Genomic DNA, 13,662 nt, shown 5'->3' with positions numbered 1-13,662 from the left:
AATATAAATAGTATCCTGATAGATATTTCATACCGAGGCGACAAACCACAAATGTCGCTTGAAAGCGAGCAGTCGGAAATCAATGCAGCCTTTCGAACCTTAGGGACACAAGCTCTGACTGCACCGTTTCCTCAAGGAGATTTTACACCAAAGCGACACGCAACAAATGATACGAGGATTTCACACCAAAGCGACATGGGTCCTTCGGTCCAAGGCAACTTTCACACCAAAGCGACACATGTTGCTTGGAAACGAGCCAATCAAGAGCAACATTTCACATCTTAGCGGCATGACGGGAAGCACAGGCCAGCGTTCGGTTGGTGAAATCCTCAAGCGATAAGTGTCGCGTGCCGCTTGTCGCTTTGGTGCACAATCTCACTAAAGCAAGACACTCATTGCATCGCGTATGCGCGAACAACAAACCACAGCAACATGTTGCAAGCTATTGAGGAAATGGCCCAGTTTGAGCGACGCAGAAGCGACAAAGCGACACGTGTTGCTTATCGTGTCGCCTAGATCTGTAGTTGTAATGTGTGGTTTATCGTGTCGCCTATCTGTTGTTCGCAAGCAACGCTTGCTAATAGACTGAAGGCACCATGTCGCTTGTCACTTAGTTGGGAACTCCCCCTGTAGCGCATCGCTTCAGTCTCAGCACCCTTCCTTTAAGGAGCTTTCCGGCCGAAGTAACAAGTAGCACGCGAATGCGCCATATAAACGTGTCGTTTGCTGTTTGGACCCTCATGTGCAATGAATGCTATTTTACAGTCTGGAAGTGTGTGTCACTAGTGTGACAGTGTGAACATCCCGTGTCGCTTGTCCCATTGGTTTGAAAGTTGCCTTACAATCATGTGGATGGCACTAAGAAAGTTTTGTGGGGTTCCCCTTGTCGTTTCATGGAATCATCATCATTATCATCATCGCCGTGATTAGTTTAAAGCGGAAGAAAAGAGACAGTAAATATAAAAAATACAAATGCTTCAGTGTGTATATCTTTAAAAGAAATGATGATGATAATAATAACGAACCTAATTCATACACAAAAATGTAGTTGCCAAGAGCATTCCACGCGTATTTTTCTCCCGTATTATTAACGAAAGTATGACGATAACAGGACGTGGTCGACTGTCTAGAATGTTCGTTAATATCTTCGCGACCACTGTACCAAATATCATAGCAATTATCACATTCATAGAAATGCTTCATGTAAAAGAATCAGACGTTGCAGCGAAAACTCCATTTACTTCCATTATAAGCAGCCGAACACCAAGCACCGGGGTCAACACCAGCGCCTCTAGCAGATCATTTTCGAGTGGAACCATCCAGAGAGTGCAGAAGCATGCCGTTTTCCTCACTACGTTATTCTATGCGCTGTACTTCCACTGTATCTGATCGAGGTTTTAGTTCATTCTTACTTTTTAATGTGTTGTGTTTGTCTTGTGCAGGTCCCTTTGCAGCTTTGCACTTTTAATTTTTCTCAATTGGCTTTTTACACTCCTTGTTTTTAATTTTTAAACAATATTTTTACATAAAGGGATATTTCCCCGCATACATTCAAGGGTGCAAAATTGCTATATGTGCAGACGTACTCAACAATTTTAATTCAATCAATCAATCAATTCCAATATGCCTGTGCTTAAGTGGTCAATCTGGAAAGATTTAATAGTGGCAGCATTTGGTTTCTTTCAGAAGATGTACCTGCAAATAAAATGAGTTCGTCAAGCAATTCAACAAGCATACAGTCCTGAGTGCGTGGTGATTGTGTATCTGGCAGTGTAGGTGGAAGAGAGTTAGCGAGTGGTGTGACTCACAATTGTTGCCTTTCGTGAATGAAGTGATCAGGTAACACAGCTCCCATAATGTGGGAGTTTTTTGAGTTACTGCTAGTCATACAGATATGACTGTTGAAACTTGTGTAAGATTTTAGTGTATTTTCTACATATATTTTTCTTTTGAGGGGAAAAATGATACAGAACATTGCACTTTATTTAGTTACTCCTTGTAATCAATCTTTTTGAGGTATTTTATGAAATCATACATGTTGTGGTCTAATGGTTTTTGTATGTCTCTATGTTGAGCATGTATGTCGATGCATTTTAGAAGACCTGGCAACATTCTTCTGTAACTTTGAACTGTCAGCCGGAATATCCCCCTCCTGGTGATGACTAGCATGTGCTTTATCCATTTATTGTGTTTTCTATGAATGCTGTTTACGTTGCAACTTCCAGCCATCCTTCTGTGCATATGATGAGAGTTCAAAAGCAAAGCAGGGAACTGCTGATAGTAGGTTTAAGTATCTAGGAGAAGTGAAACAAAGATATACTTGTGAATAAGTATTGAAAGTTCCTTAGTTATTTATGAGGGTCAGTTGGTGGGAAACAGACACCTCTTATATCTCAGCGTGTAGATGCCACGGCTCCACAAAACTCATGCCATCGAAATGGAGTTCCGTTGTCATCCGGTAGATGGCAGTTGCCTCGCAGGCTTGTTTGAAGCAATTTGAGTGTGATCCGTGTGAAGTGCAGATGTGCAGGGACTTGTCGTCTGGCACATCTTGGAGGCTGGTGAGGAAGAGCAGCGAGCAGTCGTGCATTTCCTAGTGGTGGAAGATGCTAGTAGGCGGGATGGCCTGTTTTCCACTGACTGACTCTTACAGTCTTCTTATAGTCTCAAACTAATCACCTTCATATGAAGGCATGTGTCCATGGAGTGAAGTGAAGTAATGTATATATTATGAGTTGATTATTGAAATGATTTTATGTACATAAACTTGAGATTGATATTTTGCAAAAAATGAAATTTGTGATAATCATTCCTGCCATCACAAAATGGTTGATATTATATATGATGAATGAAATGAGAAATGATTTATTGATTTTTAATATACATGCCCCTTTTTGTCTGAGGTGAGTTTATAAGAGGAGTCCTCTTAACTCTGGCAATCTCCAACCCAACAGCCCAAGCATATCCCCACATCAGTATCCCATGTTATTGAAATGCAATATACATAAATTGTACCATTTTTGTCACAAGATCATTTAGACATGTCCTGCTTCACTTTGTTTTTCCTATCAACCCATTTTCACGAGAGGATCACATAAAATGCAGTACTACATAGCCTGACATAAGGTTTCCATAAACAAGTATTGTAAGTAAGTTGAAACATGAAAACAGTACCGGTTGTTTCATAAATAATTGAGGGGTTACAAAAATTTATTGCAAGTAAACTATTGGACTTGCGTTAATGAAACCAGTGCAGAACAAACGAGGAATGCCAACAGTTTGTTCGTGTATGTTTTGTTAAGCTGAGAGTTCACATCATTGCCGCTAGGAGACACTCAAATCACCCACATCACTCACAGTGTTTTGTTCAATGTTTTGGTCCCAGTTCACCAGACCTTACACAGTGTGACTTCTTTTTGTGGGGTTTCGTCAAAGACAGGGTATTCATCCCACCGGTGCCAAGTGATATTGCAGAGACAAGAGAGCATATCATCGCAGCGATAAGACTATCGACAGACCCATGCTGATGCGAGTGTGGAAAGATCCGTGTAAAAACTTTAGGGTTCTTATCGGGGATCGAACTTCAGGCTATGTGAAACCCTGGGGCTAGAGGTATTGGCAGCGAGAGGTACACGTATACTTTGGGGTAACACCCTGGAGAAACAACGTTAACACTCAAACAAACAAATGACACTTGCCCCTGTGAAATAAGAACAACCACTTCAGTGGTTGACTGGTCTGCCAGGGTTGTGAGAATGTAAGAAAGGGGATAAAGGAATGTTCGTTTACCTCTGGTGTCCTGTAGTTTAAGATCGCCTTGAATCTGTAAACAAAGCACAGTCTTGAAAATAAACTTCTTCACATAGCGCAACTCCGTGGTAGATCTTTACGAATCAATTGCAAATTAGAGAATTCAGAGTCAACGACTGTTTACGCGATAGATTTCTAATAACAACTGGGCTGAGAAATGGTCTCTCGAGCTATTTATGTGGAATTCGAACTTTTTGATTGTTAAAGGTGTTGATGAGACTGTGTTTCTCGAAACCTGTTTTGTTAGTGTAAAGCTGCGTTTGCATTATCTTTCCTATGATTTCTGGAAGAATTCGTATCAGCTGTTTTTTTACATCCGCTGAAGATTACTGGTGTAAGTAGCTTGGAGGAAGGTCTTTCCAGCTTCTTCACCGGGCCCTTTTTATGAAGTGATTAGACTATCGAGTTATGGCTCCTGGGTTAGAGTCAGGCGTGATTCGGAACTAGACTGTGGTACCGATGTGTGCTGAGTCAAACATAGTGCAAACATTGAACATTTGTAGGTGTCAAAAAAAATGTTTGCGTTCCTTGATCATTCTCGACTGGTTTCATTTGTGCAAGTTCAATACTTGCAATAAATTTTTGTAACCCCTTAATTATTTCTGAAACATCCGGTATTTACAGTGAGAAAACAGAGCAGTTTCAAATAAGACAACTCTGATGTTGGCCTCTGGATAAACAAATCAGTGGGCATATTGGAACACATCTGTAGATGGCATCGTCAGCTATCGATTGAATTGTAAAGTTGATGTTATTGCAGCAGTCGAACGGACGTATTTTAAGCACCCACCATTTCCATTAATTTTTGTTGTACATCGTTTGTTATTTTAAGGAATGGAATTATTCTGATACTGGTGCAGATGTTGTCGACTGTTTCATCGACATTTTGTTTTAATTCTTGAACCTTTCATTGCATAAAACAGAGTGAATGAACTTGGTGATGGCCAATTTGCCTCAATGTCACCCATTGTTACTTATTTTAATATTACAGTTTCCTTGAAATATACATGCAAAGATTAAGAAATTTAGTTATCTTACAATCTAAAGTTGTGCGTATGTACGTGTTCGTGGTGGAAAATAATTGTAATTCTATTTTTGGAACTCTATATTAATCATTAATAGTACAAAGGATGCAAAACATTGCTAACAGTATGTTTTATGTTTTAGGAAAAAAAAACGAATTTACAATTTGCAACCCAGAAATAGTTTGGATTATGCACAATTTCTGTTGACGTGAAAAAGTTAGTTGTTATAAAGAGCCTACCAGCTCTGGGAACAGTAATGGCTTGAAGTACTGTTCTGTTCCCTGCATCCCTTTATGCATCTTAATGCCTTCAATAATTCAGGCATAAGTGACTCACTAGTGTTTCTTTAAATATTTATTTTTAATGACTTGAACTTTAAAAATTACATAAAAAGGTTTCTTATATTTTACTGAAAATATTCTCTGAAACCCAGCTGGGCTTTTGCTCATGCAGACTACTATATTCCCTGCGATGTTACATATTATAAATGACCTCTAAAATTTTACCAAGGTACTAGTCTGTACTGTTTCATTCACTTCAATCATTAGGTCAGTCAGCTTGCGATGGATTAACACATCATTGTCTTTGAACATCTGATGCCCACATGTTTCAGTTTAGCACTCATGTCATCTGGCATGCATGCATTGGACACTACTTTTTGCCGGGAGTCTGACATTTTGGGTGCCACACAATATGGGGATTTTGTACCTTTATCTTTAACCACCCTACAAGGACTGAAATTTTGTCGTGTTTTTTTTTTTAACATTGTAAAAAGGTATGAAAGATTAGGTCCATTTTCACAAGACCAAATCCTTACTTGCACGAGTTAAAAAACAGCTATGAAAGAGTCTGAGTAGATGTTAAATAGGTTTAAAAATGGCATAAAACAGAGTAATGATTGGCAATAAGTAATCAATATGCACATCCTCACTTTCATCCTATCATATGTTTGCCATCAAGACATATATAACGTTGGAAGTACCAAGCTCTCTATCTGCATATTTATTGTATGTCATGAGCAAGTAACACATTCAGAATTTATAGTCACTGAAAAGTGAAAGTGAATCCCAGAGGTCAGACGTGAAAGGGTGTGTGAAGATAAAGGCACCAAATGTTAAGCACCAAAATGCCCAGACATCATAGTATGTGGCACCAAAATTACTTAGCAGCAAAATAACCTAGACCTTTCCTCAATATTGTCTACAGGTGGCATTCACTGTTGCCTTCCATAGCTTGTTCAAACACTGCACATTTCTCCATACTATTATTTTGCTTCCTTCCTTCCCTGGATGTATTTGCCACCTTCTGTAGGTTATGTTTATCTCTATGACATCTGCAGGCACAACACCCCGAAGGCTATCTGAGTACATTTCCCCATGCTTATCTCAGCCTCTGAGAAGAAGAAAAACCTAGCAAAGAGGTCTCGTGTGTGTTACAAGAGATAGTCGGAAAAAAGTTTCCCTAGTCTGCCTTCTACAGAGAGTTTTGTTCTGGAGAAAGAACATGCCATGAGCAGAAAGAGGCATCATTACGCTATTTTTCTGCAGTCCCCAACAATATTCAGCCACTTGTCTTACTGTTTCACAAATTTCAAGAAACCCTGTTTGTAAAACTGTCGTATCCCATTTCATGGCCGATAACAAGTTCAGTGTTGTTGTCCTCTCTAGTGGCTGTTGACGGCCGCCCGTGTCTCGCATCACACTTTCCTGGCCATCTTGAAATTACTGACACCATCGCCACACCATTCGCTTTGACATTACGTGAGGCCCATACACTTCCATCAGCTGGTTATGAATTTCCATACCAGAAGTCCCACGTGCCCATTCATAGTGAACAGCAGCTCGCATTTCATCCTTTGTTCACGATTGCAACACACCTCTGTTCTTCATGCTGGCTGGGCACACATTTCTCAATTCTTCCTGTCTTCAACACAGCAGTACACTGGCACCCTCTGCAAGGAAGCAACAAAGGAAGGATGATGCCTGTATAACCACAACGTGTTACCAATCCAAAATCTCCATGATTTCTGGAAATACACATACGAGAAACTTTATTTCCGACTATCCCTCGTAGAATGGGAAAGTAGAACTGAGACAATATGGCTGTGTTCAGAAAATGTAGAGTTCGTCTCCGCAACTTTAAATGTTTTGAGGTGTAGCACACACTAAACATAACTTGAAATATCATGTACTGTAACAGTAGACATTCTCAATAAACGTAAAATTTGATATTGGTAAACAGTTACTGTTAAATATTAACTGAAATACTGTAGTCCAAGAGAACTGTTAGGGGTGAACATTTGCAGGGAATAGATCGAGTGCCATCGTGTTTATCACAGAGGAATAATTTTATTACTATGTACGCCTTCAGTTCCTGTAGATGTACACAGGAAGTTATGAAATATGAGCAACCTTTTAAGAATATTACATTGCTGTATATTTCAAGATGATATATGATAAAACATATACAGGGTGTATCAGAAGTGATAGCACAAACTGAAAGTACACAATAGTAGAAGCGAGAAAGTCCAATGAACATGAGGTCACAAACGGTTCGTTTGCAAGATAATTGTGAATGCATGGTTACGATCTGCCACTGACGTGATTGCAGGTGTAATGCTTGCAGGCCTACCTGGCTACCTACCTTGTGTATTTTCCCTGAGGTGCTCATGGTGCCGTAGATTAGAGTAAGCTTCTTGGTCCAAGCATGCAGTCTGCCCCCCTCCCTCCCTTTCTCTTTCTCGCTCTCTCTATCTCTCTGTCTCTCTTTCTCTCGTTGAGTTTTAAAGAAGGAAACCTCGGAGTGCGCAAGGAGACAAGTGTACAAAGTGTACACACAATCAAGTCAGTGGGAGATCATGACCATACACTCTCAATTACCTTGCAAACAGTTCCTTTGTGGCCCCATGTTTACTGAGACTTATTTACTTCCACTGTCGTGTACTTTTCACTGTTTGATTTTACACTACCACTTCTGGTACACCCTGTGTAATACATTTATTCTACCATCAACCTAGATGTCTAGGTAAATGGTTATGACAGGATTATTGTAATGAAGCAAATTTAGAAATTCATGCTAGTCATCAGAAGGGTGAAGAGAGTAATGCAGAGTACTGTGACAGTGAGAAGCAGAACGAAATAAATGCCAGGCTGTAAAGTTGATCTGTTGGCACCTGCAAGTAGAAATACATTCACGTCCTATCAGATGATGTGCTGAAAGCAGAATGAAAACAGCCGGTTTGCAACAAGATTGTCATCGACAGCTTTAAGGATTCAAGATTATCGGCTAACTGTGAAATTGATTGCACTGAACAGGGTTGAAATTAAAAGTTGATTGTAATGCTATTACTTTGGTTTTCAATTTGATTGTACTTGGTGAAAGTTCGTGGCTTTCCTGAGATATCTACTTACAAACAGTGAAAGAGAAGCGAGTGATTTTGCCGAAGTAAGCTTCTTTTTGCATATTTTTCTTCTGATGCTTTTTGGACAGCTTTTCTCAGCTGTATCTGGATGTACTTGGAATCGAAATAGAGACTACTTAAGCAGTTGAAAGTAAATACAATGTACTATCTTTTTATATTTTTGGTGAAGAATGACTGTGTTTAATGATTGTCTGTGCTCATTGCAACTTGTGCCAAAACTCAGTGAATACATGAATAAATACATACACACACACAGAGATAAATACATATAAATATTTATATATTTTAGCATTCATGTTAAACTGTTGACACCAAACATTGAAATATATAACGAAGATTTAAATAATAAAATTGCAATATTTATTATAATTGATAACCTAAACATCATCTTTAATACTATGTAGTTGTTACTGTGAATTATTAGGCAATACATTTTATATTTAAGTCTTTGCTGAGAAAACTGTGATAATAGAAGATGTGAACTGTTGCAATAGACAGCACTTAGATTGTGTTACAAGGTAATATAGATTTTTTTTTGTAATTATTCCACTACTTGCAAAATTTGGTAAATTTATTACTAGTAGCTATTCATCTGTCCAAAGAAATTTAAATGTTTGTTACTCAATTTTGAATGCTTTGTTTTCTTTGTGCTATTAAGAACACACTCCTTTTAAGATTGATGTTCTACTTCGATATTTTGCACCAAATTATGTTTTATAATTGTGCTTTAACAATTTGATTACAGAGTTGTACTGTAGTTGTAAAAACTATGTAGAAAAAATGTATTAACATTGTAACTCATAAATTATGTAGCATTTATATGAAGCAGCTAGAGTTTCTCCACCCAATGGTGTTTTTTTTTAACAGATTTTATGTCCATCTTCCATTATTGAAAATAAACTGAAACATAATGCATAAATGTAATTATTTTTCACTTAACCCAATTGTAATTCAAACAAATATATACTGGATGATGAGTATCCAAAAATAAATTGCTATGGTACATTCCAGCATAACGGACGTAACATTCAAATAGCACTAGTATACATTTGTTAGTCGCCTCCATAGTTACAACTCACTGACCTCCATGCATAACTTGAACACCTGCTGCAATGTTGAATAGCTGTGAAAAGTGTTCCCACTTTTACGATTAGTTCCTTCATGTGATAGGGGAACAAAACATGGCAATACTATAAGCTACTGTGTATTTTTTTTTCACCTTTTTTTCTTTGCAATAGAAACAAAAGAAATATGATTCAAATGCACGGCCATAAAAATAGATGGCTGGGCAGCATTGCACTGGTACCACATGTGGGAAAACAAGGCGAGAGCGGGACAAAAGTAACTGGTTCCTGCACACTGTGTGGCAACATCAATCAGACTGCATTGCCTAATTCGAGGCTGACTGACCTCTCTCCCAGGTGGCCTCCCAGATGGTGCAGTGGTAGCATCGTAGCCTTGTAATCAAGGGGTCCCAGGTTCGATTCCCGGTGGAGACACATAGTGGTTCGGATCCCACTTTAAACTGTAGGTCTAGTCCCGATTAGCTTTTCTATGCATAAAGTGGACTTAAAACACTAACTCAATCAACTCTCTCCGGGGCACTTTTGTGTCATCCCTGACCTTTCGAACGAATACTGTCAGTTTGTATCACATGGATTACAAAGACCAACTCTGCAACGAGATATTTTATTCTCTTAAACCTCTGAACACACGGGGTTGTGCTTCAAAGTGGCAACAATGCGAACTTCTGCCACTTGTCTAGTTTCATGGTTGTGCGTTTAGTCATATGCATTCAGGATTATAAATGCATGTCTTATTAAGTGCTTCTTTGCTACATTAGTATACCTGCCGCAAAATTAGTTTGGTATTGAGAACTGAAGGAACACGCATCACGGTGTTGCCATATCATGCGATGCAGTATGGTACGGTACGGTACACAGTGCAGCCATCTGACGCTGTGTCGAGGAACATGCGTTAGGAAAAGGAACAACAATGATGGAATGTGTTATTGTTTTTCGAGGAAAACTGGATGCAACAACAATGATGAAATGTGTTATTGTTCTCTCTCTTCATTTCCATTTCCCTTACAACATGAACGAATTAACGAAACGAGCATTGTTTACAGGTTACCTTTTCAATCCATTCTGAAAATATTGAATATATACACTTTCAATAATCATTTCCTTCCGAAGTCGCCGTTAAAGTCTGCCAATCTTTCAATTATATCACAACTGAATTGCACAAAGTCCAGTTGGTGGGGCGTCTGACTTTCACGCGGGAGACCCGCGGTGGTTTGTGGAACTTTTTCAAATATCCCGAGCGGCTCCGGGGTCGACTCAGCCCAAGTGAGTACCTGGGGTAAAGGCGGTTAGTGAACCACATCACCTCCATAATATGGCCAAGGTCGAGAATGTGTGGAGCCCTACCTCCACATCCCCATATGCCTCCATACTTTACTTTATTTTGCATCCATTATATTTTTTTGTAAGAGAATCCAGATATTTTATGTCCTTAAAGATGTTTCCCCACCTTGAAAAAGTCCCGAATCTTTCAACGAAACATGCAGTTTCCCAACAGTGCGATGATCTTTCCTGGTATAATAAGAGTAAATATGGCGACGAATAGCATCTTGCTGAAAGGTATCTAAATTTGTCACGCGTGTACTGATATTCCTCTTCTTTCCTGGGGTTTGCAGTTTTGAAGCCTCGCATTGATTTATTTATATATTTATTTCTACCACATTATATTTTTATTTCCATATGATTGTTCTTAGACACGCCGACAGCAGCAGCAGTCCTGTCCAGAACTTTATTTATAGAAATGATTGGACTCCCATTGTTTTTCTCTTGCTCAAATTATTTGCGCTCAGAACAAACCATCTCCCGCGTTTGGCCTTTGAGAGGAATTCCTTTTTCTTTTAGTGCATGGCCTCTTTGGTACATTGTCATCTCGAGTATTGCCTCCTGTGCTTGACATTCTTCACACAAGCACACGACACATTCAAGCAGAACACAGAAAATTATGTAAAAGAAAATAACACACTAAACAAACGGACCGGTTAAAATATCACAGCAACGTAAAGCAACAAACAAACAACACGTCCTCTCCTAACAACATGAAAACTGATCGCAGGAAGAATCGCCGATAAGCGGCAACTTCGAGATAAACGTTTACTGTTGTTAGGTAACCAGGGCTTGGGTGAAACACTTGGAAGATTTTGATTGCCTCGCATGCCAGCAACCCACCCTCCCGCAGTGACGTAGATCCAATTTTTCCACGTGCTTCTCAAGCGTCAATACCAAACTACTTTTGAGGCAGGTATAGTTGTCATGTGTTCTTTCAAATAATTTATCCAGTGTTAAGTAAGTTGAACATGGTAGATTTGCTACCACCAAGCTTTACATTAGAAAAATTGAAAGAAAATATCAGGAGAGAAACTGAAGCAATTTCAGAAGAGGAACTGATACGTGTTTGAAAGTTTCCTAAAAAATATGCCGTAAATGTCTGGAAACAGGAGGACATTATTTCCAACATTTCTTGTAACAAGGTATGGGCTCATTTTACTTGTAACTGTCAATGTAATTGTGTGAACTTATTTCATTACATAGCTATTCCAAAGATTCTCTCAGGCTATCGACCAGGTGAGTTGCGGAAAACATTCCAAGCTTTCGAGAGCTAACATCACTCTCATTTTCAGGGTAGAAGTGCAGTCCTGACCGTCAACCCGGTGTATATACATTCGTGGAGGGGGAATCCTGGTGAAGATGGCGGACCAATTGGGTGCTATGTCTGCTACGTCCATGCTGCTGGTCGACTATCGCTAGCCAAGCTGGGTCCATTTCAAGCCCCGTGTCGCGATTGAGATTCTCCTTTTCCCCATGAATAGCTATTGCTTCTTTTATGATGCGGTTCCAGTAGTTTGAAGATTTGGCTATAATTTAAGTGTTGCTAAAATCTGGATTTTGGCCCTCATTGATTGAATTTCCGCTAATCCCGACTTTTCCGGATGGAAATTCTTAATGTAACTTTGGTGTTCTTTGTAGCGCTGTTCTATTGTCCTGCCCATCTGCCCAATGTATGCTTTACTGCATTTGCATATAATACGGTAAACTCCAGATGTTTTAAGTTCTAATTCATCCTTGGGGTTGCGTAGTAGCCTTCTGATCTTCAGTGGTGGTTTGTGAATACTACTTTTGTGCTTCCTGAGTATTCGGCTTAAAATTCTGGAGAGAGTTCCGGTGTATGGCAGGATGACTTCATGTCAGCTTCGTCCTGGTTCCCTGGAGTGTCTGGATTCTCTGGTGTGTTAGGATTTCCCAGTGTGTCTGGATTCTCTGATGTGCTGGTCTTCTTGGACAGTACTAGTTTCAATGTTTTAATGATTATGTGTTCCGAGTACCCATTCTGTCTAAAAGCAGTGCGAAGATGCTGTATTTCCTCTGGTAGATGCTCCGTGATGCTGATGGAGACGGCCCGGTGAGATGGGTGGTGAAAACTATTGGCATTTAGATATAGATCTGTGTGATTCGGTTTTCGGTATACACTATGTCCCGATGATCCGTCTGACTTGCGTCTGATGAGAATATCCAGAAACGGCAGGCTGTTGTTGTTCTCAGTCTCCATGGTGAACTTTATATTTGGGTGTTTTGTGTAGATCTACAATGAACAACCGTGAAATCGTATGAATCAAGCTCTCTACTCCACCGCGAGAGCTTCAAACTCAAATTGTGGGTGGTATGCAATTAGCTGACTGCTTTATTGTCTGTGTAAAGTTCGAAGTGTTTCCCAATTAAATAGAACCTAAAGGTTTTGAGGGCATAAAGAACTGCTGATAGTTCTAGTTCCATAATGGACAATTTTTCTTCCCCTTTTTTGAGTGTTCTACTTGTATATGCTACAGGAAGGAAATCATTATTTGCATTTGGCTGTGTTAAAATAGCACCAATAGCATTCAGACTTGCGTCACAGTAAATGCGTGTTTCTTTTGAAGGGTCATAAGGTATCAAAACTGGGGCAGTTATTAAAGCATGTTTTAAGTTGGTAAAAGCTGTTTCTTGGTCTTCCCCCCACCCCCATACAATGTTTTTGCCTTTGCCCAAGAGGGACTGGAGAGGTTGGGCCTTCTCTGAAAAAGATGGAACATATCTACGAACATATGAACATAAACCTAAAAATATTTTAACTTGTTTTGTGGTGGTGGGGGTGTGGTAGTTTTTAATAGATGATTCTAACACCGTAGATTCCTACCATATGGCCCAAGGCTAAAATTTCGCTGAATCCAAAGCGGCATTGCTCTGGGGAGATTTTTAAACCCGAATTTTGTAAACACTGAAACGGCTGCTCCAGTGTTGCCAGCATTTCATTAAAGCTATGTCCCCATGTAAAGAGGTCATCCATATAATA

General features: G+C 39.5%; 1 protein-coding gene across 3 annotated transcripts in view; it reads left to right on the top strand.

The window, feature by feature from the left end:
• Nucleotides 1-3,676, top strand: part of LOC145994835 (uncharacterized) — an 81,454-nt gene extending 77,778 nt beyond the window's left edge. For 2 of the 3 annotated variants that reach the window (XM_083131218.1, XM_083131205.1), the window contains one exon: nt 1,687-3,676. In XM_083131218.1, coding sequence (XP_082987344.1) covers nt 1,687-1,745 — 59 coding nt within the window. In that variant the 3' untranslated portion in view covers nt 1,746-3,676. The remainder of the gene's footprint in view (nt 1-1,686) is intronic. The other variant, XR_014442397.1, reaches the window with a different exon arrangement.
• The last annotated feature ends 9,986 nt before the right edge of the window (nt 3,677-13,662 follow it).

The sequence above is a fragment of the Lepisma saccharinum genome, chromosome 1 (genome assembly GCF_977018435.1).
Source record: "Lepisma saccharinum chromosome 1, izLepSacc3.1, whole genome shotgun sequence".
NCBI classification, from domain to species: domain Eukaryota; kingdom Metazoa; phylum Arthropoda; class Insecta; order Zygentoma; family Lepismatidae; genus Lepisma; species Lepisma saccharinum.
This window is presented reverse-complemented; position numbering and strand designations above follow the sequence as displayed.